The sequence below is a fragment of the Erithacus rubecula genome (genome assembly GCF_903797595.1).
Source record: "Erithacus rubecula genome assembly, chromosome: Z".
Classification (NCBI taxonomy): Eukaryota; Metazoa; Chordata; class Aves; order Passeriformes; family Muscicapidae; genus Erithacus; species Erithacus rubecula.
The window spans coordinates 20,684,324-20,707,686 of NC_136661.1; the positions used below are offsets into that span (position 1 = coordinate 20,684,324).

Here is a 23,363-nt window from a genome sequence, read left to right on the forward strand (position 1 = left end):
AATTATGAAATCAGTTATTGACTCTGCAAACTCATTTTATGTGTGAAGTGCATTCATTTTCTTGAGCAGCACGTTCAAAGCATAAAAAATTCAGTCTCTTAAGGAGCCTTCCTCAATTATTTCTTGCTTATAAAGTCTCATGCTATAGCATCACCCTCATCTGTCTTCTTACAGGAATATAACTTAAAATATGTTGAATTGATTGAAGAACAACTTAATGAAGCACTTACAACATACCGCAAACCCGTTGATGGGGATAACTATGTTCGTCGGAGCAACCAAAGGTAAATTTGGCAAAATGTGTTTTGAGGCACAAGCTGGTGGGATGATCAGGAGAGTGGTAAACTCAAGTGTATGAGGGAAAGGGGTGCAAACAGGATTTCAGTTTATTCTGCTCCTGGAGCAGTACATCAGCAGAGTCTGAGAAACCCACAGGATGAACTGGATGCATTGCTTAGCTCCCAGAGTTTTAATATAATTTATTTCAGAACTTTTATATAAAGTTAGCTTTTATAGAATTCATTTTATTAAGACTTGGTGGATTGAGTCCCATGACTGGAGTGCTTGATTAGAGGGCTGCGGGCTTTTCAAGAGGAATGGGCAGATGAATGTGTCACTCTATATAAGGAAGAGGTTTGATTATACAGCCCTTGTAGTTAGTGGTGATGTGGTTGAGAACGTCTGAATGAGGACTAAAGGGATGGAAAACAAAGGAAGTGATGTAGTGGGTGTCTGCTACTGATTGCACAGGCAGGATGTTAGTAGTGATGAGTCATTCTATAGACTATTAGAAGAAATTTCTGGTTCAGTAGCTCTTGTTCTTAGGGGCTTCCTATGAATGATTTCAAGTTCCAGGCATCAGCTGCAAATATTGTAGTGCAACAACAAGCAGCCTTGGAAATTCTCTGTAGGAGAAAGTCTGTAGGAGATACCTTCTTTGTACAGGTACTTAGTGAGCCAGCTAGGAAAGATGCTCTCCTCAACTTGCTGTTTGTGAATTTAGGGCTTGTGGGAGATGTGGTGGAGGTTCTCTAGGCCACAGTGATCATTGGCATGGTTAAGTTTAAAATTTTCAATGTAATGAGAAAAAGCACAGCAGAGTTCCTACCTAGGGCTTCAGGAGAACTAACCTGAGGAGCTATTTTAGCAGAGAACATTTTTGAGGACCAAGGAGTCCAGAAGTGCTGGTCCATCTTTAGGAGCTATCTTTTAGAAGCACAAGAGTAGGCAATCCCATGATGTTGTAAGTCAAACTAGTGGGGCAGAAGATCACCTTGGCTGAATAGGGAAACTCCTCATGGACCTGAAGAGGAAAAGGAAATTATATTATCCCTAGAAGGTCACCCTTCACAGGAAGACTATAAAACTGTGATTCACATAAGCAGGGAGAAGACACAAAATGCCAAAGCTCATTCAGGATTGAAACCGAGTAGTGTTCTGTCATCCAACATGAAAGAGGACGTCTGAATAAAACACTGGATCAATAATTGCTGAAAATGGTCACCTGAACTTACACAAATGAAGAAAAAGCAGAAATGAGTTGAAATTCTGTGGATTTTTGTGTCTTCAGCAATATTGATAGACCTTGGGCTGCCTGGTTTCCTAAGCCAGAGGTCCACAGATGTGGAAGCTGTGGCTTTCCATTTGTGGACATTAACACTGTAAGGGGCCATCTGTGCCAGCTGAATGTTCACCAAGTCATGGAGCCTGGTTCCTGCCAGGCTGAGGGACTAGCCTCATCACTACTAGTTTACCAGTACCAAGGGAGCTAGCAGATACTGTGTCAGGACCCACCTCTTACCATCTACCAAAAGTCTCATGAGTCTATTGAAGTCTCTGCTGACTGGAATCTACCCAGTTTATTCCAGTTTGCAAGAAGCACATAAGGGAAGACCCAGAAAAGTACAGGCCTATTAGTGTAACCTCAGTTCCTGGAAAAATTATGTAGAAGATTATACTGGGTATTGTTGATAGACATTTGAAAAACAATGCAGTTATCAGGCACAGTTAGCATGGGTTCCCAAAGGGAAAGTTTTCTTTAACTCAGTTGTTAGCCCTTCTATGATAAGGTCACCCATCTGTTGGATGAAGGGAAGGTGGTGGATGGCGTTTTCCTTTTTTGATGCTGTCCTTCACAGCATCCTTCTGTCAAGCTGTGGGATGAGCAGGTTCCTAGTGTAGTGAGTGAAGAACTGGCTGGTGGACTGAACCCAGTGGATTGTAGTGTATTGGACAACATCTGGTTGCTGACTGGTCACACCAGTGCTGTTCCTCAGGGCTCCACTCCAGGGCCAGTTCTGTATCAGCAGCCTGGATATGGAGGTGAATGCACCAGTAGCAACTTGGTCATGATCCAGACTGGGAGGTGCTGTGGATTCTTTGGAGGGATAGGAGGCCTTGCAGAGGAGCCTGGATAGCACTGGGCACTCTTAAATGGGGTGAAATTTGACAGGTCTAAATGCTGAATTCTGCACCTGGGATGGAGTAACATGGGGCCTAGGGGTGAAAGGGGAGAGGAGTGGCTGCACAGCTGCAGAGGGAGCTGGTGCTGGGCTCAGTGTGGGTCAGCAGAGCCCAGGCAGCTCTGAGGACAAGCCCCATCCCAGAGCACCAAGCACAGCCCATGGAGAGGATGGTCCTGCTGGGTTCAGCCTTGGGGCAGCTTCAGTGTGAGCCCTGGGGGAGAAGGATGGGAATGTCCTTCAGAGCATCCTGAGGAGGGAAACAAAGCTGGAACCTCCCATGAGGAGCAGCTGAAGTCTCTGGGCTTGTCCACTTTGGAGAAACAAAGGCTTAGCAGTAACCTCACTGCTCTCCACAGCTTTACAAGGAGGGGAAGGGCACAGGGAGGTGCTGAGCTCTTCTGCCTCACATCCAGGGGCAGGATGAGTGGCAGTGGTTCAGAGCTGAAGCAGGGGAGATTTAGACTCGACAGTAAGAAGCATTTCCTTACCACAAGGGTTGTGGGTGGTCACATACAAGAACAAGCATCCTGGAGAGGTGGTTGATGCCCCAAGTCTGTCAATGTTTAAGTGGAATATAGACAGTGTCCTTAATAACAGGCTTTAACTTCTAGTCAGCCCTGAAGTGGTCTGGCAGTTGTATGTCTCTTCCAAGTGAAACAGTTTGTTCCTTTCTAAATTCCCCAAAAGAATTCTCTGTTTGAAAAAAATCAAGGATAAATCTTTGTGTTACATTGCAGTGTAATTTATTTTAGAATAAAATATTTGAAGTGTTGGGAAATCTATGTATGTTTCTCTTTCTGCCAGATTACAGCGACCACATGTCTACCTGCCAGTTCACCTTTATGGCCAACTGGTGCACCATAAAACAGGCTGCCATTTATTGGAGTCTCAGGTGAGGATAATAATCATTCATAACTTGAAATATTTTAAAGATCAGTGTAAAACTTTTGAAAAAAAGATGCTAAAAGAGATGACATATAAATAGGCACTGCAGAAGAAATTCATTATGAGACTTAAGTTGTAAAGACAGTCTTTGTCATCTAATCTCATGTAAGATTCCTTTCTGACACCAAAATGCCTCGCAACATTTTTCTTAATATGACTAGTAAAATCTTAGCATGGAAAGCCAATTCATTAATAGAAAAAATTATTAGTGTCTGTGGGTTGTATTGACAATTATACATGTGGCAAAATTATGCCTATCCTCTTAAGTATACAGAAATGGGGAGATGAGGAAATAAAACCTTTCTAATATTTTGAAAATCCAAGAAAACAAACCCTAAGACGTAATTGCTTAAATTCACTTTTAATGTGGGACGGTAAAATGATTTAATGAATTAACAATGCTCTTTGAAAAGTTCGAGGGAAAATGTATCTAGAAAAATGTATAGAAAGTGCATTGCAGTGTTTATTTGACTAATCTGTCATCTTTATAATATCTGGAATAACTTCATGCAATCCACGATTTCATTGAAATTTTCTTTTTCATTATCACTGCTCTTTATTTATGGTAATTATTCCAGAATTACCACTGTTCTTTCTAGAGTGCATTATTTAAATTATTGCTTTTAACTTTCACTATAAGTGCAAGAGAACTTATTTGACTAATGTCTCCTATTCATTTTCAACTTAGTTTTTTTTTCTATTTTTCTCCTTCAGAGTATTGTTACAGATCTAAGTTACACTGTTCGTTCCCCAATGCTGGATAAGTGGGAAGGAATTAAGCAGCTGAAAGCAGCTCTTTGGGCCTTGGTTAGTAATGTATTTACAAAGTTTTGCAGTTGTTTAGTTCTGTTATTACTGTTGATTCTTAAATAACTAAGCAAAATTCTATAAAAGTAAGAAATTAGGGTGTTTTTCAAAAAGTGTGTGATTTTTCAAGTTTTTGTTCCATAACTATACTTTCAGTTGAAAATTATTCAACTATTTCATTCTGAGGTTTTTAATAATCACTTTGTGTTTTTTTTTCTTTTTAACAAATAAGAATAACACATTGCCATATGAATATTAGTGTGGAAGTGGTAGTTACAAGCTAAATGTTTCTATGGTCTGAGTTTAATGTATTTACTGTGGTAGTCCCTGATGTTTGTTCAAGGGCGTTGGCTGCCACTGTTGATCCATGTGGTCATGACACCCTGGTACTTGGGACAGACAAAAACCTAGTGTTGGTGTCTATCCAAGCTACACTCCTAAATGTGCTTCTTGTCTTCCTCAAAGTTAATTTTGGAACATTTGTCCAAGGTGACTATTACTGGAAGATTCTGTAGGTATATAACAAGATGCCTGTGTAAGAGGAATGTATGAACCAAGATCATGCTGCAGTCCATAGTAGAACTTGTAAAGTGAGGAATACATAGTAGTTCTAACTTTGAGCAGCTTTAGGTTTTATACACAGTGTGCTGAGTGCTTTTTTGTATTAGCACAGCTAGGAAATTCCAGAAAGGGTACTCATATCTCTTAACTGCTTTGAGAAGATGTGGCTTCATACTGTACTGCCAACAAACAAAAATGTCAAAGCTTTACATTGGCATGCTGCAGATCACATTAAGATCAATACTTGACAAATTTCATTCCAGGGCAATATCGGATCATCGAACTGGGGTCTTAACTTGCTTCAAGAGGAGAATGTAATTCCTGATATAATGGCACTTGCTCAACATTGTGAAGTTCTGTCTGTTAGAGGGTATGTGCATTTGATTTATATACACAATTTTCAGATGGTAGTTATGATCAGTTTTCTAATAGCTTTACTGGATTTACATGAATCAAATTTATACTTTATTGGAAACCAGTTGTTAATGTCACTGATAACTGAGTATCAATCTCGGTTCTCTGCAACTGCAGAATTGTGTAGGAGTCTGAAAGAGCATGCAGTAAATAAATGAAATCTATGAAAGAAGGTAGATTCTCTTTTTCATCTGTTCTCTGAAACAAAATACTTACTGCTTACATCTCAGTGAGAATTTATTATTCCATTTTTTAAAATTGAATATCCTTTTAATATATTTTAAAGCATAAATAGGTGGCATTCTGTATAATATTGCTACTACATAGATGTTTGGCCTTTTTTTTGAAAGGTATTTTTCTACTTCATGTAATCAGGCTCTTGTGATAATTTTTATTTTTTAATAGTATCTTCTTCTCAGATTTATTAATTAATTTCTTAAGCTTATATTGATTTACAAATAAAAATTAATAATATATTACTTGTCAGTTTTGTGAACTTTCTCCTTAATTCCTTTGAAACTGCTTCCTTTCAAATGTGAAGTGAGTTTAGTTAAATTAAATGCTATTATTGTTGCTTTTTTTTTTCTTCATATACATTAAATACAGAACCTGTGTCTACGTGCTTGGTCTAATAGCCAAAACTAAACAAGGATGTGACATTTTGAAGCATCACAACTGGGATGCAGTGAGACACAGTCGTAGACAGCCTTGGCCAGTGGTCCCTGATGACATGGAGCAGCTCTGCAATGAACTTTCTTCCATACCCAGCACTCTTAGCTTGAACTCTGAGTCTACCAGTTCTAGGCACAACAGTGAAAGTGAATCTGCTCCATCAAGTGAGTAACCAGAACAGCAAAACAAGCAAACAGGAGAAAAATGAACAAGCAAACAAAAACAAAAAACCAACCAAACAAAGAAAAAAACCAAAAACCAAAAAAACCACACACACAAAACAAAAACATAAACAACATAAAAAAACTGCAAAGAGCCCAACCCACCACTAACAGCATTTTGGTGTTCTTTAGCAACCTTTTTGGCGGGATGAGGTTCAGACCAGTGCTGTAAAGGTGGTCTTGCAATAAAACAGTGTCTTAGCTTCACATTTGGTTTAGGAAAAAAATTTCACTAGAAGGTAAGTTACTAATTTTTTATGTTGAGTCATGACAGTTTGCTGTAACATGCTGCAGAAGCTCCCATGCTTAGGTGTAAAGATACACTTGGTTATCCTCAAAGGAATATTTTAGAAAATAAGTATTTATGTTCTCCAGGTGTACACAAACACCCAAAATTTTGCTGCATTTAAATTACTGTGTATTTCAAGTACCTAATGCATTTCATTATTTTTATGGATACTTGGAATTTAAATTAAGAAATAACCGTGTTTAGGTATCATTAAAAGAGTTCTTAGGTTATAATCCTAGTAGCTGGATGTTTGCACTGAGGTAAGATAATGTGGCTTTTCTTTTGAAGTAATGAGATCTTCAGCTCAGTTACTCCTCAAGATAGCTAATTTGCATGAAATTCTGCAGAAAAAAGCCAGAAGAATTAAAGTTGCAGTACATTGCATAGACTCCCACTTGGTCTTCGTGGCTTCCTGTTTTGCAGCATGGTTTGTAGACTTTGAAGAAATGCCTGTTTTGTGTGACAAAGTCTCATATAATTTCAGGTATGTTCATCATGGAGGATGACCGTTTTGGTAGTACTTCCACCAGTACTTTTTTCTTAGATATTACTGAAGATGCAGAACAAATATTTTATGACAGACCTGGACCTTCAAAGGACAAAGACCGTAGTCCCTTTCCTTTTTTTTCTTCTAGTAGACTTGTGAAAAATCGCATTCTAAACTCTCTTACTCTGCCTAATAAGAAACACAGAAGTAGCAGTGATCCAAAAGGAGGAAAGCTGACATCATCTGACAGTAAATCAGGCCTAAGGCGAAATCGTACAGTAACAGAACCTAGTGGTAGCATAGACTTTCCTGCTGGGGACGAATTGAACCCTGTTTCCAGAGTTCCAAAAATCCAGACTTTACGATTAGAAACTTCTTTTGTTGGAAGTAAGCATGTGGAAGATACTGATTGTACTCAGAGTATTGGAGAAAATGATCTGAAGCTGCCAAAAGGTCTTGGAAATGAAATTCATCGGGAAAATACGAGCAAAGAAAGGCTAATAGGAGATGGTACTACACAAACACATTTCAAGAGTCGTAGCTTAAGTTTTAATACAGATACCACAACAAGTGGCATAAGTTCAATGAGCTCAAGCCCGTCAAGGGAGACTGTAGGTGTGGACACTGCAAATGTCGATACTGACTGCGGAAGTTTGAGTACTGTTGTAAGCACAAAAACAGTTAAACCAAGTCACTGTTCAACACCGCAGTCTAACCACCTGCCTCTCTCAAAATCCAACTCTGTGTCCCTGGTTCCACCAGGGTCTTCTCATACCCTTCCAAGAAGAGCCCAGTCTCTCAAAGCTCCTTCTCTTGCTACGATAAAAAGTCTTGCTGACTATAACTTCAGCTACACAAGTTCTCGAGATGCGTTTGGCTATGCTACACTAAAGCGTCTGCAGCAGCAGAGAATGCATCCCTCACTGTCTCACTCAGAAGCCCTGGCATCTCCAGCAAAGGATGTGCTGTTTACTGACACTATCACCATGAAGTCTGGCAGCCTGGATTCTCGACTAACCCCAAGTCGGTAAGAAATTATTACATGCTCATTTCTTACTTCAGTCCTGTAAGAGTAACAGAAGTGTCTTCCTAATATTTTTTTTTTATTTTCACCTAAAAGGGACAGTTGTTGCAAAGTGATTCATTACTTCTCTGAAAGCAGTACTGGTATTAAGTGAATAACAGACCAATAATTATCAACTTCGTAAGTGCTATCAGAGAAGCCCAGCTTTCATAGCTAACATGAAAGTTGCAAACATATCAAATTGCCCATGAAGTCAGAGTTATATTTCAGAGGTGAATTTTCTCGATGTCACTTGGGGAGGTTTTAGGACAGGGCCTCCTGCCAATATGCTGTAATTGTGTTCACTGTGGCACTGAGGGTTATCACTGATAGGAATGTCTGTTTGGCTTTTTAGCCACAGCAGATCAAGGATTTTACTCATAGCATTTATTTTTAGATGGCAGTGTCACCTCTATTTTTGAGCAATATTAGATGTTCTGAAGACTAATTAGATAGTTACATAAGATGTCTAGCTCTTGACATTGACACTGTTCCCAGCTGCAACAGTCACTGCTTAAAAAACTTTCCCTTAAAAGCTCTTCTATTAAATTTTTCCTTAACGTCATCTTTTAGCTAGTGCATTGGATTTTCACATTACTGCTGAAATGGAAAAGACACTTTTTTATCTCTGTTCTTACCTTATCTCTCGAATGAGAGAATGTGGAGAGTCATCTCCTTACTGCAGAGAAAGCAAATGCTCAGTCCTTGAGTTCATACTAAGTTGAGTGTATGTGTCCTGATTAAAAGAAGCATCCATTTGTTGGTATTTTCACATCATTCTGTAAGGATGCCGTGTAAGATGCTGCAGTTCTAGTACGTTAGACTGAGTATGTTGGTTATTGTATGTTGGTGTTAAGGATGATGTAGTGGTTACCCTGCACTATCCTGGAAACTGGAAGTGCCATTTCTTACTATGTCACTGGCATCCTGTGCTAGTGCAGGAACAAGTGTGTGTCATTTCAGTGGTAGTACTGTAATGTCTGGAAGTAATGTTTTACCATTCCTTGCAGTCATGCCCTTGATGTGCAGAGCAGCCTTGCTGCAGTGGACTTTGATCTTGCACGCAGCATCATACTGACTATTCCTGGTGCTTAGCTGTTCATGTTCTCTTGTGTCAGTAGATAGAGTCAAGGATTTGAGAAGACTTGCTTAACACTGAAATGTCTGCAGTGCTTGAATCTCTGAGAAGGTTAAATAACTGACATGCATACTCAAAAAGAGATTCAGATTGTGTTAGTTGCTAATGTAATTGATTGGAACGACTGCAGTGAAACTAGTACATGTGTTTTTCTTGCTAATTATGCTGTGTCCCCACTGAAAAGTTATGGTCGTTATAATTTCAGATTGTATTTACTAATAGTGAATTCAGAGTACGTTTCCTGGTCCAGCTAAAACTGTTCCTAGCTGCTTTTTAAAAATAAACTAGAAAGAAAAATTCAGTCCTTTTTAACTGCCAAATCAATTTTTCAGTCTTCAGGAAACTTTTACTTAGGATTTATTGACAGATTCACATGTTAGTAGCAACTAACAGATTTCCTTCTGCCATATTTTTAGTTGTTCTTTTTATTCAGGAGGTTAAAAAGCCTTTTTCTTTGCATAAATTTTGTGAGGATTAGCTTCCCGCCTTTAAAGACCGACCAGAAACACCAGCATTCATATCTTGGATCATGATGGTGGCTCTCACCCTATCACCTGCAGACACACTTTCATGAAAACTTGGTGGTGTTTATCACTGCTAATGCTGTATCTGTTAGCTTTTCTAGGAAAAGCAGGAGCAAACATTTAGGATTAATACTTTTATCTTTAATTCATGTTGAGAGTAATTATAGAATGTTTTCTTAGTAAATATTTAATGCAGTTGGTAACTTTTTGAATTTTATGATTACACAATTACTTAGGTTGGAAAAGACCCTTAAGGTTGAGTCCAGCTATTAACACAACACGCCCAAGCCCTCCACCAGACTATGTTGTTAAGTGCCACGTCTGCATGTCTTTTAAATTTCTTCAGGGATGGTGACTCAGCCACTGCCATGGGCAGACTGTTCCAATGCTTGACAACCTTTCAGTGAAGAAGTTTTTCTTAATATCCAATCTAAATCTCTTCTGGCACAAATTGAGGTCTTTTCCCTCTGTTTTTTGAAGTATGGCTTGACTTCTGTTGTGACTCCGCTACTGTTGTCACTAGCATTGGTCAGAATTACTAGCAAGAAATCTGCTGATATCCTCTCAGTGTATTTTGTGCAATTCCATTGCATAATAATTTCTTGAACCTTCCATGATCAAACTTCAATATTGTAATTTTGCCTCAATATAAATCCCATCTGTAGGGATAAGAGGACACTTTATTGCTTGTGTAAAATAAAAAATTGGTAGAAAACTTCTTCCAAGGCAATAATTTTAAAAATAAAAAATGTTCACTTTACCCTTCAGTGTGCCATAATTGCAATAAAAATTCACTATTGCTGAGGTGTGTCTTTGTGTCAGCAGTCCTTTGTTTTAGCGTGCCAGAATGAGAAACTGTAATTGTGACTTATTTGTTTCAATATTACAGGTTCATGAAAGCTTTAAGTTATGCTTCGTTAGATAAAGAAGATTTATTAAGTCCTATTAACCAAAATACACTTCAGCGTTCCTCCTCGGTTCGCTCCATGGTCTCAAATGCTACCTATGGTAGCTCTGATGATTACATTGGCCTTGCTCTCCCAGTGGATATCAACGAAATATTTCAGGTATGCATGTGTTAACTGATTTGGTTCATTTGCATTTTCTTACTAAAAGGCAGTCAACTTCCAATTTCATCAAAATAGATTGAATCTAAAGAAATTAGGAAAAATGGATGTGGTACTTTAAAGAAATGCATTTTGGAAAGCTAGAAATTCTTTTCTAACTGTTCTTCTAACCTGTTTACACAAGATCACTAGGCTGATTTGTGATTTAAAGGCAAATAATAACAAAGACTGTGTTAGAGCAGTGTTAAGCAGTGGTGCCAAATTTGCTGTCATAAGATTTTTTGTTTGTCATCTGGCTTTTATACTAAAATTAGCATAGTCTGCACATTCTTTAATTCTGCTTTGGCCAACCAATAATTGACAAGTTCATCAGTCACTTATAAATTATATGCATAATCACACAGTTAATTCCTTGCTGCCATGGTCTGTATTAAATAATAGATTATTTTTTTATATATTCATTGTCGTATTAAATTATATTGTCTTGACTTTGAAGTTACATATATTTAAGTTAGAACATGTCATTTTTAGTGGCTCAGCAAATTCCTTCTTCTTTCTACTTGATAGAAACACATTCCCATTTAACAAACTTGGGTTTGTTAGGTTTGCATCATAGAGTTTAATATTAAGTAATATTAATATTAATTATCAAACCAGGACATGGTCTATGCCAAAAGTAAAAGTGGGCTTCCTTATTTTTATTTTACTTTGCATTTCAGATCTAAGTAAATTCCTTTATAATCTCAAACAATTGCTAAACATAAAGCAAAAACATGTTACATCATGTATCTGCTTCTGTTTTTCCTGTGTGAAATGACTTCTTTTTCTTTCTCTTTCACAGTCTTTGTGGCATATTTGTTACCTAATTCCAGTACCTCCAGTGGTGTTGTGTGATTCATGGACATACTGTGTATGGCCACTGTGGGTCACTGTGGCCAGTGACAGGTCCTTACAGCCTGTCACCACCATTTTAACATTTGCTAACCCTTCATGAGCTTTGTTAATAAGTGCTCATTCACAAGTGTATATTTTTTTCATTTGGCTTTTCTTTAGTACTCAGAAGCTCATTCTTAATTTCTTCCTTTTATGATATATTTTTCATGAAATAAAAGACAGGCAACAATTAATTACCTCATAAAATAGTTTTGGTTTTTATTTTCTTGTGTTTGATTATGACCTCTGTTAATTTTCATTTTCGCTTGGGTGTTCCAGGTAAAAGAAACTCCCTATTTCCAGAAGAAAACTGCACCTCCATTTGATGAGCATGGATCTAGGGTCTTTACATCTGATGCAGGAGGTACTGGTCTTATTCCTCTCCTGTAGCTTTCTGTTGTTTGTATATTGGGTGGGTTGTTGATTCATTTGTTAATTTTTCTTTACAGAAAACATCATTTTAGCTGTTAAACTTTGAGGACTGTGTTCTGGAATCAGGATAGTAGGCCATTAATTCCCTGGTTTATTTAGTTTGAGCTAATGTGTTGCTTCAAAGTTTGGTCCTGCTCTAAAAAATGAAGGAGGAAAGCCTGCCTGTTTCTGATAATGTGAGCTAATGCTGCTCAAAGTCCAGTAGTGTTTCTGCATTTAAGGAAGTAACAAAATTGAAGCTTAGAAAAATATGAATCCCACATACTGAACTATTTCCATTTGATTACACATTCATTTATAGGAACTTACTGTGGTGTTAGATGTGTATTTCAGAAAGTAAATTGTCTTTCTGCGATGTGCCCATGACAATTCATCAGGGAAGATGATGGGACAAGAGAATTGGAAGTGCTCTAATGCCTGGCTTGCTCTAGAACGTGCCTCCTATTTATTCCAGAGAAGTCAGAACTCTGTAGGGTCTTAGTATGTGTTTTTTGAACTGAAAAAAAGAAGGCTTGACACTGTTTTTTTTAATAGTTTATTCAGGTAGCTTTTGTCCTATGTTTGTTTGGTTTTGGTTTTTTTTTTTCCCTTTCGTATTAAAATTATGCACAAAGTTGGTTTTGCTGGAAGTGTGTCTCTGTAGTTTTCTAAGTTTTGGTGTAAAGTAACTCTTGTTCAAAACTGTATTTGTTTGTTTTTTCCACCCAGGGAAGAGCATGTCACTAAAGTGTCTTCTGCTTGTTTCTGCATTGCTGAGTCTAATTTCTTCCTGTCACGGTCACTACGTTACAGTTTTTTAAATTGTGTTTATTTTTGCATTCATGCATGTGTAATTTCAACATCTGGCATATCGTTGTATTAATCTCATTTGACACTATGAAAATTGGTAATGTGTTGGTGTTATGTGGGTATTAGTAATGTTGATACCATGTCAGGATTTACCACTTACCTTCTTACAGTGTGTGTAGTTAGAGGTTGAATTCTGTCCTTTGCAATGTTTTGTTATGTATAATGAGTTTGGACTAAAACTTTGTCTTTTTCTCAAATGCTAACAATCTTGGGAGTTTAACCACTCAAAAAAACCCAAAAAACTCTATAGGTCTTCACATGCACTCCATCCCCAGCCTTAGAAGGCTTGAAAGTGGAAATTAATGGAAAGAGTTAATGTTGGTTGCTTGGTTTTATGGGTTTTTTTTTGTTAACTGAATCTTATTTACAGGTCTTCCATCAGGTGCAAGTGATGTTGTCAAAAGCCCTTTTCAGATGCTGCGCCAACAGATCAGTCTCACAGAAATAATGAATACCAGCCGTTCAGATGCCTGTCAGTTCTTAGAAGGTACAGAGGACACAGGGCTCCAGGAGCACACAGATGAGAACTGTCTTTACTGTGTCTGCGTTCAGATTCTGGGTTATCAGCCTAACACCAAAGTGAGCTCTTCCTATAATCGTGCAGGTGAGTGTTCCCCTTGGAGAAGTGTGATAAAACTGAGTGAGCATACTGGCTTTTGTTCATCTTTAAATGATCTGCAAAGGTTTTTGTTTAACTGACTATTGACCTTAAAATTACTTCTCTAATAAGCTCATTGTGCCACTAGTAGTATTGCTATGGTCATTTTCATCATTTTGTTTTTAGTGTTAGAACTAGGTGCCTGCATGTTTCTTTAAATAGTCCTAAAAGCATGTCAAAATAAAAGATTTTAAATGTTATTTAGTACTTAAAATGCATGTTCTGAAAACTGACATTTGCTGTTCAACTGATTAAAAGTCTGACATCAAATCAAGTCTGTGCCATAAAATAGAAAGGAAATACATGGAGTTTGTTGAAGCTGAGCTGTAATTTCTGGGATTTAGTCATGTTCTCTCATACTTTGAGATTCAGATGAGATTTGGAGTTATTTTTTCTAACCTTCTCTGCAGATCTTGAAGTTACATGCCTTTTGTCAATTCCTGTGGTGGAAAGATAATCCGGTAGTGCATGCTTAGTAGGAATCCTCACTGTTTTACAACACTGTTAGGACATGTATTAGTAGCAGTGTTAGCAAAGGGGGTAATGCACAAATGTGAGGAGTGGCTCAAAGAGTAAGCTGGAGGTTGAGTTCAGTAGCGAGAAAGGCTGGCAAACAAAATCCCAGCTATTGCTGCAGGTGCAGCAGAGCATGGCTCTTGCCAGAGATCTTCCTGCAAACACCTGTGACAGTTGTGTGAACAGAAAAAAGTCTGCACATGTAAGAGCATCTCTATTGTGTTACATAAAATGGTATCTCAGTAACAGTACTATGTGTGGTCACTTCTTAGGCTTCTGTTAGTGTTTGGAAAAGACTCTGCTCATATTTTAAGAATTTATTTTTAAAAGTCAATTTTGGAAGAGTTGAGTATGATTTGTCCAGAATCCACCCTCTAGTTCTGGTCTTATTTGTGCATAGTATATAGTGCATCAGTATCTTGCATGTTTGCCGTTGTTGAAAAATAATGAAAGCATGTGAATTGAGGAAAAGTGTGAATAACAAAGGTACAACATCTTGTTAATGTCAGATTTTTCAGACATTCCATATACTGACTGGTGTGGGCAGACCATTCACAATCACTTAGATGTGCATTCCTCCAAATTTTCTGGAATTTCAGGCTGTAGTGATGCAGTATCCCATGGTTCAGCCAGCAGCACCAAGAGTACTGAGCTTGTATTAGGTAAGTTTGAAAGCCTTATGATTATTAGAGACTATCACTTATAAAGTATATTTTAGGCTTTGTGAAAAAATTGTATTTCACTTACATACATTGCAACTCTAATTAGTGCTCTATATTAGGCAAAAAAAACAGCCAAACAAATCTGAATAATGACATCATCCCTTTCCAGGTGAGAGAATATAGTTCTAAACTCTTCCCCCTCTCTATACAGCATTTCTACAGATTATTCAATACCTGACATTACAAGCAAATCAATTGCCTTTTTTTTCCACAGATGTTAATTTTTTTTAAAGTCCAAAAATTATAGAATTACTGTAAAGAGGGATTTTTTTATATATACTGTATATTATATTTTAAATTATGATGATTTATTATGAAGTAGCTCATTTTTTAATTCTCCACTATCTGATAAAAGCTCATCCAGTTTGCAACATGAATTATGGTAACAGTTCCACTGTGACTTTATCTTGCAGGTTTTTCTTTTATATGATAGAAATATTTTTGAAAAGGTAAACTGTTCAAATTCCTGAAAATAGTAGTGTTCCAACTTCACTAGAAATATTTTTGACAGTTCAGAATACATATGCAAATATGCATGTTCATGTGGGTATGGAATGCATAAAGAGACTAACAGTATAAGATTAGCTCAAAGACAATTCTGTTTAAATCCACACTGTTTTTCCAGGAGTAAAGTCAATCCCAGATGACACACCAGTGTGCCGGATACTTCTACGGAAAGAGGTCTTACGTTTAGTTATCAATTTGAGCAGTTCAGTAGGAACGAAGGGCCATGAAACTGGGCTTCTGACGTAAGTTCAATACATTACAGATGCTTTAGCAACACTTAGTCATAAGTATTCTCTTAAAGTCTCAGGGCCAGCGCATAATCTCACTTCCCAGAAGTAAGAATGCAATGTAGAAGCTAAACAAATAACTTTTTTGGTCTGTGTTTAGTATTCTACTCTTAACCAACCTTTTTAAAATCAGTAATTCAGCTGTAGTGATTACATACCTAGTGTAGTATGTATCTTTAAAAAAAGAAACTAGTATTTTTTTTATTTTGCTGAATAATAGATGAGTACAATAACAAACTGAAAGTGACTTCTTGAGAAACCCAGCTCTACTTTAAGCAAGAGTACAACTCTGAAAAATAATTTATGTCCAAAAAATATTCAAATATAGGAATATAAATCCAGGGCTTAAATCTGTTGGTTTCTGGGCTAGTGACATTGGAAACTGACAGTTGCTAAAAGAACATGGAGAAATGTGTGTGGTTTAGTTTCAAAAGTGCTTACGGGTTAAAAAGATTAGTTTAATCTTTTTTCATTTTTTTTAACTGCTGTATATGTGGATGCTAATTATTTGATACACTGTTCTCTTTCTAAGTCTGTTATTTTAAACCTAGGCAATCACAGTAATTCTGTCCATCTTTCAAGTTGTATATTCTGTTTGATTTCATTAGTGTAGCCTTCTTTCAGTTTTGTAGGAAGTAATGCTGTCTGTCATGATTTTCTTGCTTTGTCAATGACTATACTTTTTATAATTTTTATAATAATTTTATATAATTTTTATAATTTATTTTTATAATGCCTATTACTGAAGGATTAATTATGACAATCTTATTGAAAAGTTTGTAGTTTTTTTTAATACAATGCAATTATGTTCAAGGCTTTAAAAATGTTGTTTATTCTCTTGTTCAGAATTAAGGAGAAGTATCCCCAAGCATTTGATGATATATGCCTTTACTCTGAGGTGTCCTACTTGCTAGCACATTGTACATTTCGACTTCCATCCCGAAGGTTCATTCAGGAGCTGTTTCAGGATGTTCAGTTCTTGCAGGTAAGTGGAAGGTGCACATGTACTGAATGTACCAGAATGCTGGCTAGGTGCAGGTTCCATGTCCTGCATAATCAGATAGATATTTTCCTAAAGGAAAATAGTTTGTGATTGCTCCTGAGTAAAATCTCTAGCAATATTAATACTCCATCATTTCCTTTTAGATGCATGAGGAAGCAGAGGCTATTTTGGCAACCCCAACAAAACAGCCTGTAATCGATGCATCAGCTGAGTCCTGACCTCGGCTCAGGCCATGCTCTGCTTATGGACTTTGAAATGCTCAGACAACCTCCACTGACTGGATAAAAAGTTTGGAACATCATCTTCAAAACCTTACAGAAGCTACTGGTACCTGAAGACTGAACTGAAAACATTTTCTTCCTCAACCAATTACTGGCACAGTGATTTGAGCCCTTTGGGGATTTATTAGACGTTACCATAGTTTTAATAATAGTAATTACCAGTATATGCAAGAGCCAAGCACTGAACACCTCCACAAGTTTTCATTTCATTTTCTACCATAAATTACGATGAAATAGGACAACTCGCAGAGACATTTTTAATTGACTTCCAATTCTGTTCCAGAGAAGCAGAATGATGCCTTGCTTTTTAAACCCTGGATACCAGGAATCAGAGAGATGGGGGTGCATTCCACTGCCAGCAATGGGGAGCCTTGCTGTAGTTGTGGGCACCAGGGGATTAATGTTAGCCCTTCTCTGTTGATTTTTGTACTGTTTATAACACTACTTTGGGGATTTGTAACTTCAGACAGAAAGAAATGAATCTGAGGTTTCATTAAGTTATTTTAATATTGCTATAGTTGTAAGACATTTTATTAGCAGTCTCTTCGATTTCATTGCATTTACATACATGTATCTTATCTGAACCAGTTAAGGATTTTCACTACAATTTGATTTTCAAAACAAGTCATTTAAAACTTAAAATGCTGTAATAGATTGTTTTCCCTGGATACTATGCATGTGTTTGCAGTTTTTACACTCATGCTCATATAGTACAAACGTGGGTCTTACTCTACTACAATCCTTTAAAAAGCATGATTTGTATCAGATAAGCAAATATTGTATAAACTGAACTTGAAGACATTTAATCATTGCAGGTTTTGTGAGGAGACTTAAGTGTGAGTGTTTTCCAAGTTCCACAGAAACAGCTTTTTATAAAAACAAAGGTTTAGTTGAATTTTAAATGGATTAGCGATCAAGCATCAGATAGTACTAATAATTGTAGTGAAAAGCCTTAAGTAACAAATTTTGGAGCAGCCGTACTTATAATTTTGTACTGGTATTTAAGACTTGTTGCAAAAGTTAAATGATACAGTGACTGGTAATGATTGAAGTAGTTGCCTCTATCCTGTTACTAGTGCCGTTTCTAAACTAGTAAGTGCAAGTTAAAAAAAAAAAAAAGTAGGAATCCCTGTCACTTTTATCATGGATCTAAAGATTCAGAAGCCTTTATATAAAGGTAGTATAAATATATGCAAATGTGTATATACAGTAGCATGGCCACCTTTGTTAGAATGCCTGTAATAGAAGGGATTACCCTTTGATTTTGATATAGGTGAATAATTCAGCTGGACTGTACTAAGTAGAACGTATTTTTATCCATTCACTCCTACCATTTTTTATAATTGTCAGATTAATACTTAAGTGAAATTTATCCTGATGCTCATATCTCTGTTCTGACTAGCTATGCTACTGGAGATTTCAATAAGTAGTGCTGTGAACAGTAACACACAACTCCTAGTGAAACATAGAATTTATTTGTTCTTATTGGAAATTTCATCATGCCACATAAGCACTGCTTTGCAGCTATCACTTCACTGAACTCTTATGTACACTGCATACCATCAGGTTCTGGTAAAGCAGACTGTAAGTTGCTGCTCATAGTCAAATTTAGTTCCTAAGATTATCTTTCATGAGTTCCCACTGGAAGGAGCAAAAAGAAACTGAACTCTTCTATGGTCCTTGACACAAATAATAGATCTGTGTGGCAAGACATGTTTGAAGTGTTTAGAAAACACACCACACCAGTAACTATTAGACTTCTGGTCATAAGAAATAAATGCTTCTGTAAAACCAAAATGTCAATCACAGTAGACCAAATAGTGGTATAAACTCCAAAGGAAAATAATGTAGTTTTCCCACAAATGGGGATAGCGTATGTTATACAGTAGTTTCAAACACTACCTCAGTTAGGCTAGAGTAGAAGAGATTTGTTTTAATAACTAAATGGGGTTACATCGAACAACTCCATGTTATTTTTCTGCAGTTAAGGCAAAATAAACAAGTTTTATCACCTGTATTTAAAAAACCCACCTCTGTTCATTTGTTAAGTTTAACCCATAGCACTTAATGTAAAGCATCATAGGAAGGCATCTGATTATAGAAAGATAAGCAAATATACTTTTGAAAGAATCTCCATCCTGAAATGCTCATGTGTTCTGAATAACGCGCTTGTGTGGGGATCCATGACAACAGAAACTTGACATAAAAATTATGGCTGCAAATTCAGTTATAAAGCGTGATTTTTCTTCTGAAAGTGTATGAGTGTCAGTAGATTTCAACAAGTATGCATCAAGGATGTTAAGTCTGTATTGTACATAACATGCATTTCTAGAAAATTAATTTACACACTGACATTAAGCTCACATTGATGTTTCACTTTAATTGGCAGATGAAGGGGATACTGTTATTGAAGGAAATTTATATTGGCATAGTTATAAACTGTGAATTTTATAGTTCTCTCTTTTTTTTTTTTTTTAAATGTCCCTTTCAAAGTCCTTGTTTTGGGGTTTATTTGTATCATGATAACAGTTTTAAAGAAAGCTGTAGTAAATAATGATTGTGCTTACATTAGCCCTAATAAAAAATCTCTTCCACTTCTCCTAGGGAAGCTGACAGACCACCCACTTTTTATATTTCCAATTTGAGTGATTGGTGATACTGGTCAATAAATGGTAATGTGTGTAGCATTCCCTTACAGTGTACACAAATGCAATTTGGTTGCTGTGGCAGAGAAAACTCCTCAAGGACTCAACTTGCTGACACACAGCTCAGAGGCAAGAGTCACTCCAGGAGGGAGAGGCTGCTTGTGGAACCAGTCACCATTAGCATCAGCTCCTGATTCTCTTGGTCTGCTCTTAGAGGAAAGGGGGAGCCCTTTCCAGAGAACAGAGCTGACTGACAGGCAGCCAGGGCCTGGTCCTCTCCATGGAGGGAAGGAGGATGAGGCTGGGGGCTGAGCATCTCCTTTTGGAGAAGAACTTTTCACCTCTCTCATAATCAGAAATGCAGAATGCTCACAGCTGTTGGGGACATCACTTGGGGCTGGAGATGATCAGGCTTTCAAGTTCCCAACGTGTATGTGGGGCCTCTGGCATGTTGTGCTTGAAACAGTTGCTTTTCCTCATCTGACAGCTCTTACTTGACAGACATCCCTAAATGCACTCTCTTTGCAGGGTGGTGGTGGTTTTTCCCCAGGTGGAGTCCTAGACAACTCACTAGTTTCTGGTGCAGTGGCTCAGCACGCTGAGGTAAGCTGCTCTTATAAACGTGTATAAGGCACCTGTGAGAATCCTGTTTGTCTTTCTGATTACACTTTCAAACATACATAGTGGTCTGAAAAGAGAATTGTGGTTTGCAGTGAGACTGAAAACAAAACCAAAGCGCCACTCCTAGGTGCTTGAATAGTAAGGTAGCTGTTCAAGAAACAGACTGTAACCAAAACCTAGTGAGAGATGGAAGAATTGCTGCTTTGTAGTCTGTGCCTTGGATTTGTTTGTCAGTTTGGGCAGCAGGAAGCTGGCTAAGCTTCTAAGGGAATGTGAACTCAAGTGCAGCAATCACAGTGGAAGAATTCTCATCAGGATCTGAGGTCCTGCCCACCTCCCCAGAATCCTGCTGCTCTGAGCAGCACTGGGGCCACTTGAAATTTTTTTAAAATTACATTTCTATTACTGTGTGCTTACAAAAGGTATACAGTGTGAGAGCAAAATCTTAAAACTGTCAAAGACTTTCTGAGGACACACTAGAAACCATTCCGTTATTTTTCTGGAGGTCTCCAATCTCCTTGGTTTGCTTAACTCCCATTGTTGGTTCCCTGGATAATTTTGTTTTCAACAGATTTATAGTCATTAAAAAATGTGGATTTTCTTTTTTTGTAGAGTAAATGGACAGCAATGCCACAACATGCAGAAATTGCACATTTTGCTTGAGTTGCTTTTAAAAATACACTGTTTTATTTACAATAATTTAATTTATGCCAAAAATTTTAAAGTCATTTTGCCACTGAATAGGATGTTACAGCACAAGATGCTGTGTCTAAAGGGGAAAAAGGCTTTACACTTTACACTTTGTAAATCTAATTGAAAAATTGTTCTAATACTGGGCTGTCAGCATCCCTAAAACTGCTGCAAGAGATTATCTAAATTCATGTTTCTGATCTGAGGGATCAAGAAAAATCTCAGTACTTACTCTCCCTGTTCTGTGTGGTCTTTTTTCTTTTAGTAATACGCTGCTACATATTTGGAGGTTCTAGTGTTTGTAGGTCACTGAACAGACATTGAAATCTGATTTATATTGTATACCTGTAACATAGAAAGAAAAAGTATTTATATATTTTACGTAAGAATATTGCATTGAGCTGTGTGTAATTTAAACAGAGGCTTGTCCCAAAATGGTATTGCCCACTTTGATTTTTTTTTGTGTTTTTCTTTTTTCTTTTTTTTTGTATACTGTGTACAGTTCATGTCAATGAGCATTAAAGGCCTCCTAAACGTAGTCTTATCAAAGGGATGCGTTGTTAATAAAATGTACTTAAACTTCTTATAGTGGTTCTGGTCTCCTGTGTACCTCTCAGCAGTAGAAAGAGGTTGGAATTTAATTTATATTTGTAACTTACTAGTTAACTAGAACAATGAGAACCTTCCTGATTTTTTTTTTTTTTTGCAAAAATATATTTTACATTAAGTATTTATAAGATACAGAGACTCTTTAATAGTTCACACATCATTTTTATTTTAAAATTTTAACATACTGAGAATGATTTTCTATTATGTGATGGTTTAAGTATTAGCATTTCACGAACAGCTGTGAAAGTTGCATTATGAACAAAAAAATAGGATTACAGTTCTGAACTCATTCAACCATTAATGCAAGACAGATGTTTTAATACATAAAAATTATACACACTTCTCCACATATGCCAAAATACTTCTCTAATCTTCAGTTCTGGTGCCCACACTGTGCCCTTTGACTGGCACAGAGGCATTATCCTTCCTGGAATCCTCCATTTGTGTGCTTTTTATGCACAGGAGGTTTCACAAAGCACACCCATTGCAGCCAGGAAGCAGAAGGGCTTATAGGGAAAGAGGAGCCAGCCTCTCCTTCCCTCACTCAGCAATCTGGAATGTGGTCAAGTGTGTCACTGCATCCAGATAATGGAATTTCATCAGAGCGGGATATCCCTGGGAACGACCAGGAGACTGAGAGGTGGGAGCTCAGCCACCCCAAGTGGCTGAACCCACAAACCCCTTGATTCACTTCCTGGAGGGAATTGCTGCAGCCAGGCCTCAGTGACAGCAGCTTTTTCAGAGCAGGGACTGCATGGTTGCAGATGTCCCCCTGAAATGAGAAACTGCAGCAATATCAAAATTTAAAAAGCTTTGTGCAATACTCTGATTTTTTTGACTGACATTTATATCTGAATTCCATAGTACATACCTCTTGAATTAGGATAACTTTTCAACATTTTAGAATAAAGACACCTTTTTCTGAAATGTAGAGCTCAGAAGTTTTGTACTAGTTGTGACAAAGCAGCTCCCTTATGTTTACTGACCTTTTTTCCAACAATAAGGCTTTTAAGCTGCACAAGTACATACAATGTGAGGAAGCACTCTGGAGAAACAAATGTTCCAAGCTATAAAAATCTGTGGTATCAAACTTTCACATGCATTGTTACTCAGAGCAGAGGTTTAGATAAAGGGAGGAACTTTCTCTGGGATGTATCCATTAAATAGCATCAGCCTTCTCCCTTACCCTCACTATTCTCTTGCCCTTCAGGAGAAGGAGCCCAGCTGTGTTTCCTTACTCAGCTGGCTGGAGGCTGAAAGGAAGGGCCATGCAGCAAACCCTCCTTCTCAAGTCTGTGAGCCACTGCACCTGTGCACAGCACACAGATGGACGTGGGTGTGGACTGAACACCTCCAAGCACATCTGCCCACGCCTGTGTCTGTGTCTTTGTACCTCCCCTTTTCCTGGCTCAAGACTTCTCCCTTTGTTTGCAGTCAGTGCTTGTCTCACAGGCTATGCAAGGTCTTACTGGTTTTCCTGTTGCAACACAGCTCGTGACATTGCAACAGTATCTGTAAGCAACAATATAAAAACTAGATGTGGTTCAGTATCAGATCTCACTTTGTCTGCAGCTGCTTGGTTTCTAGGAGTGTGATTAGCTAGTGAAACAAAGGGAAGACAAGTAATTGCCTTTTAGCAAACTAGCTGAACATCAAGTTGTCAGACACCCTTCTTTTGTTTCACCTTTGAGAATCAATTGTGCTGTGCTCTTAAGTTAAAACCATCTCTTTGTGACAGATTTCAGACAACATAAGAAGGCAAAATGAAAGAGTTCCTTGTACACTGAGGTAAATTTGTTGAGACTTTCAGCCACAATTCCAACTGTACTGCTTCATTACAAATTAACCATTTCCTGAAATCAAAATGAAAGGCCAAATTCACTGCTGCCTACTGTAGGGATTCTAAGTGTTACTTGGTGCTACTGAGTGTTATTTTTTTGGTTTTGTTTTTATAACC

At 37.5% G+C, this 23,363-nt stretch overlaps 1 protein-coding gene across 1 annotated transcript in view; it reads left to right on the forward strand.

The window, feature by feature from the left end:
- The window catches only part of RICTOR (RPTOR independent companion of MTOR complex 2), an 82,415-nt gene extending 59,053 nt beyond the window's left edge, over positions 1–23,362 (forward strand). The window contains exons 26-38 of the mRNA XM_079330091.1: positions 175–284; positions 3,270–3,357; positions 4,125–4,217; positions 5,042–5,148; positions 5,799–6,028; positions 6,859–7,888; positions 10,476–10,653; positions 11,866–11,950; positions 13,238–13,471; positions 14,551–14,703; positions 15,389–15,512; positions 16,404–16,542; positions 16,704–23,362. Of these exons, the coding sequence (XP_079186217.1) occupies positions 175–284; positions 3,270–3,357; positions 4,125–4,217; positions 5,042–5,148; positions 5,799–6,028; positions 6,859–7,888; positions 10,476–10,653; positions 11,866–11,950; positions 13,238–13,471; positions 14,551–14,703; positions 15,389–15,512; positions 16,404–16,542; positions 16,704–16,778 (2,646 nt within the window). The 3' untranslated portion in view covers positions 16,779–23,362. The remainder of the gene's footprint in view (positions 1–174; positions 285–3,269; positions 3,358–4,124; positions 4,218–5,041; positions 5,149–5,798; positions 6,029–6,858; positions 7,889–10,475; positions 10,654–11,865; positions 11,951–13,237; positions 13,472–14,550; positions 14,704–15,388; positions 15,513–16,403; positions 16,543–16,703) is intronic.
- Position 23,363: the final 1 nt, after the last annotated feature.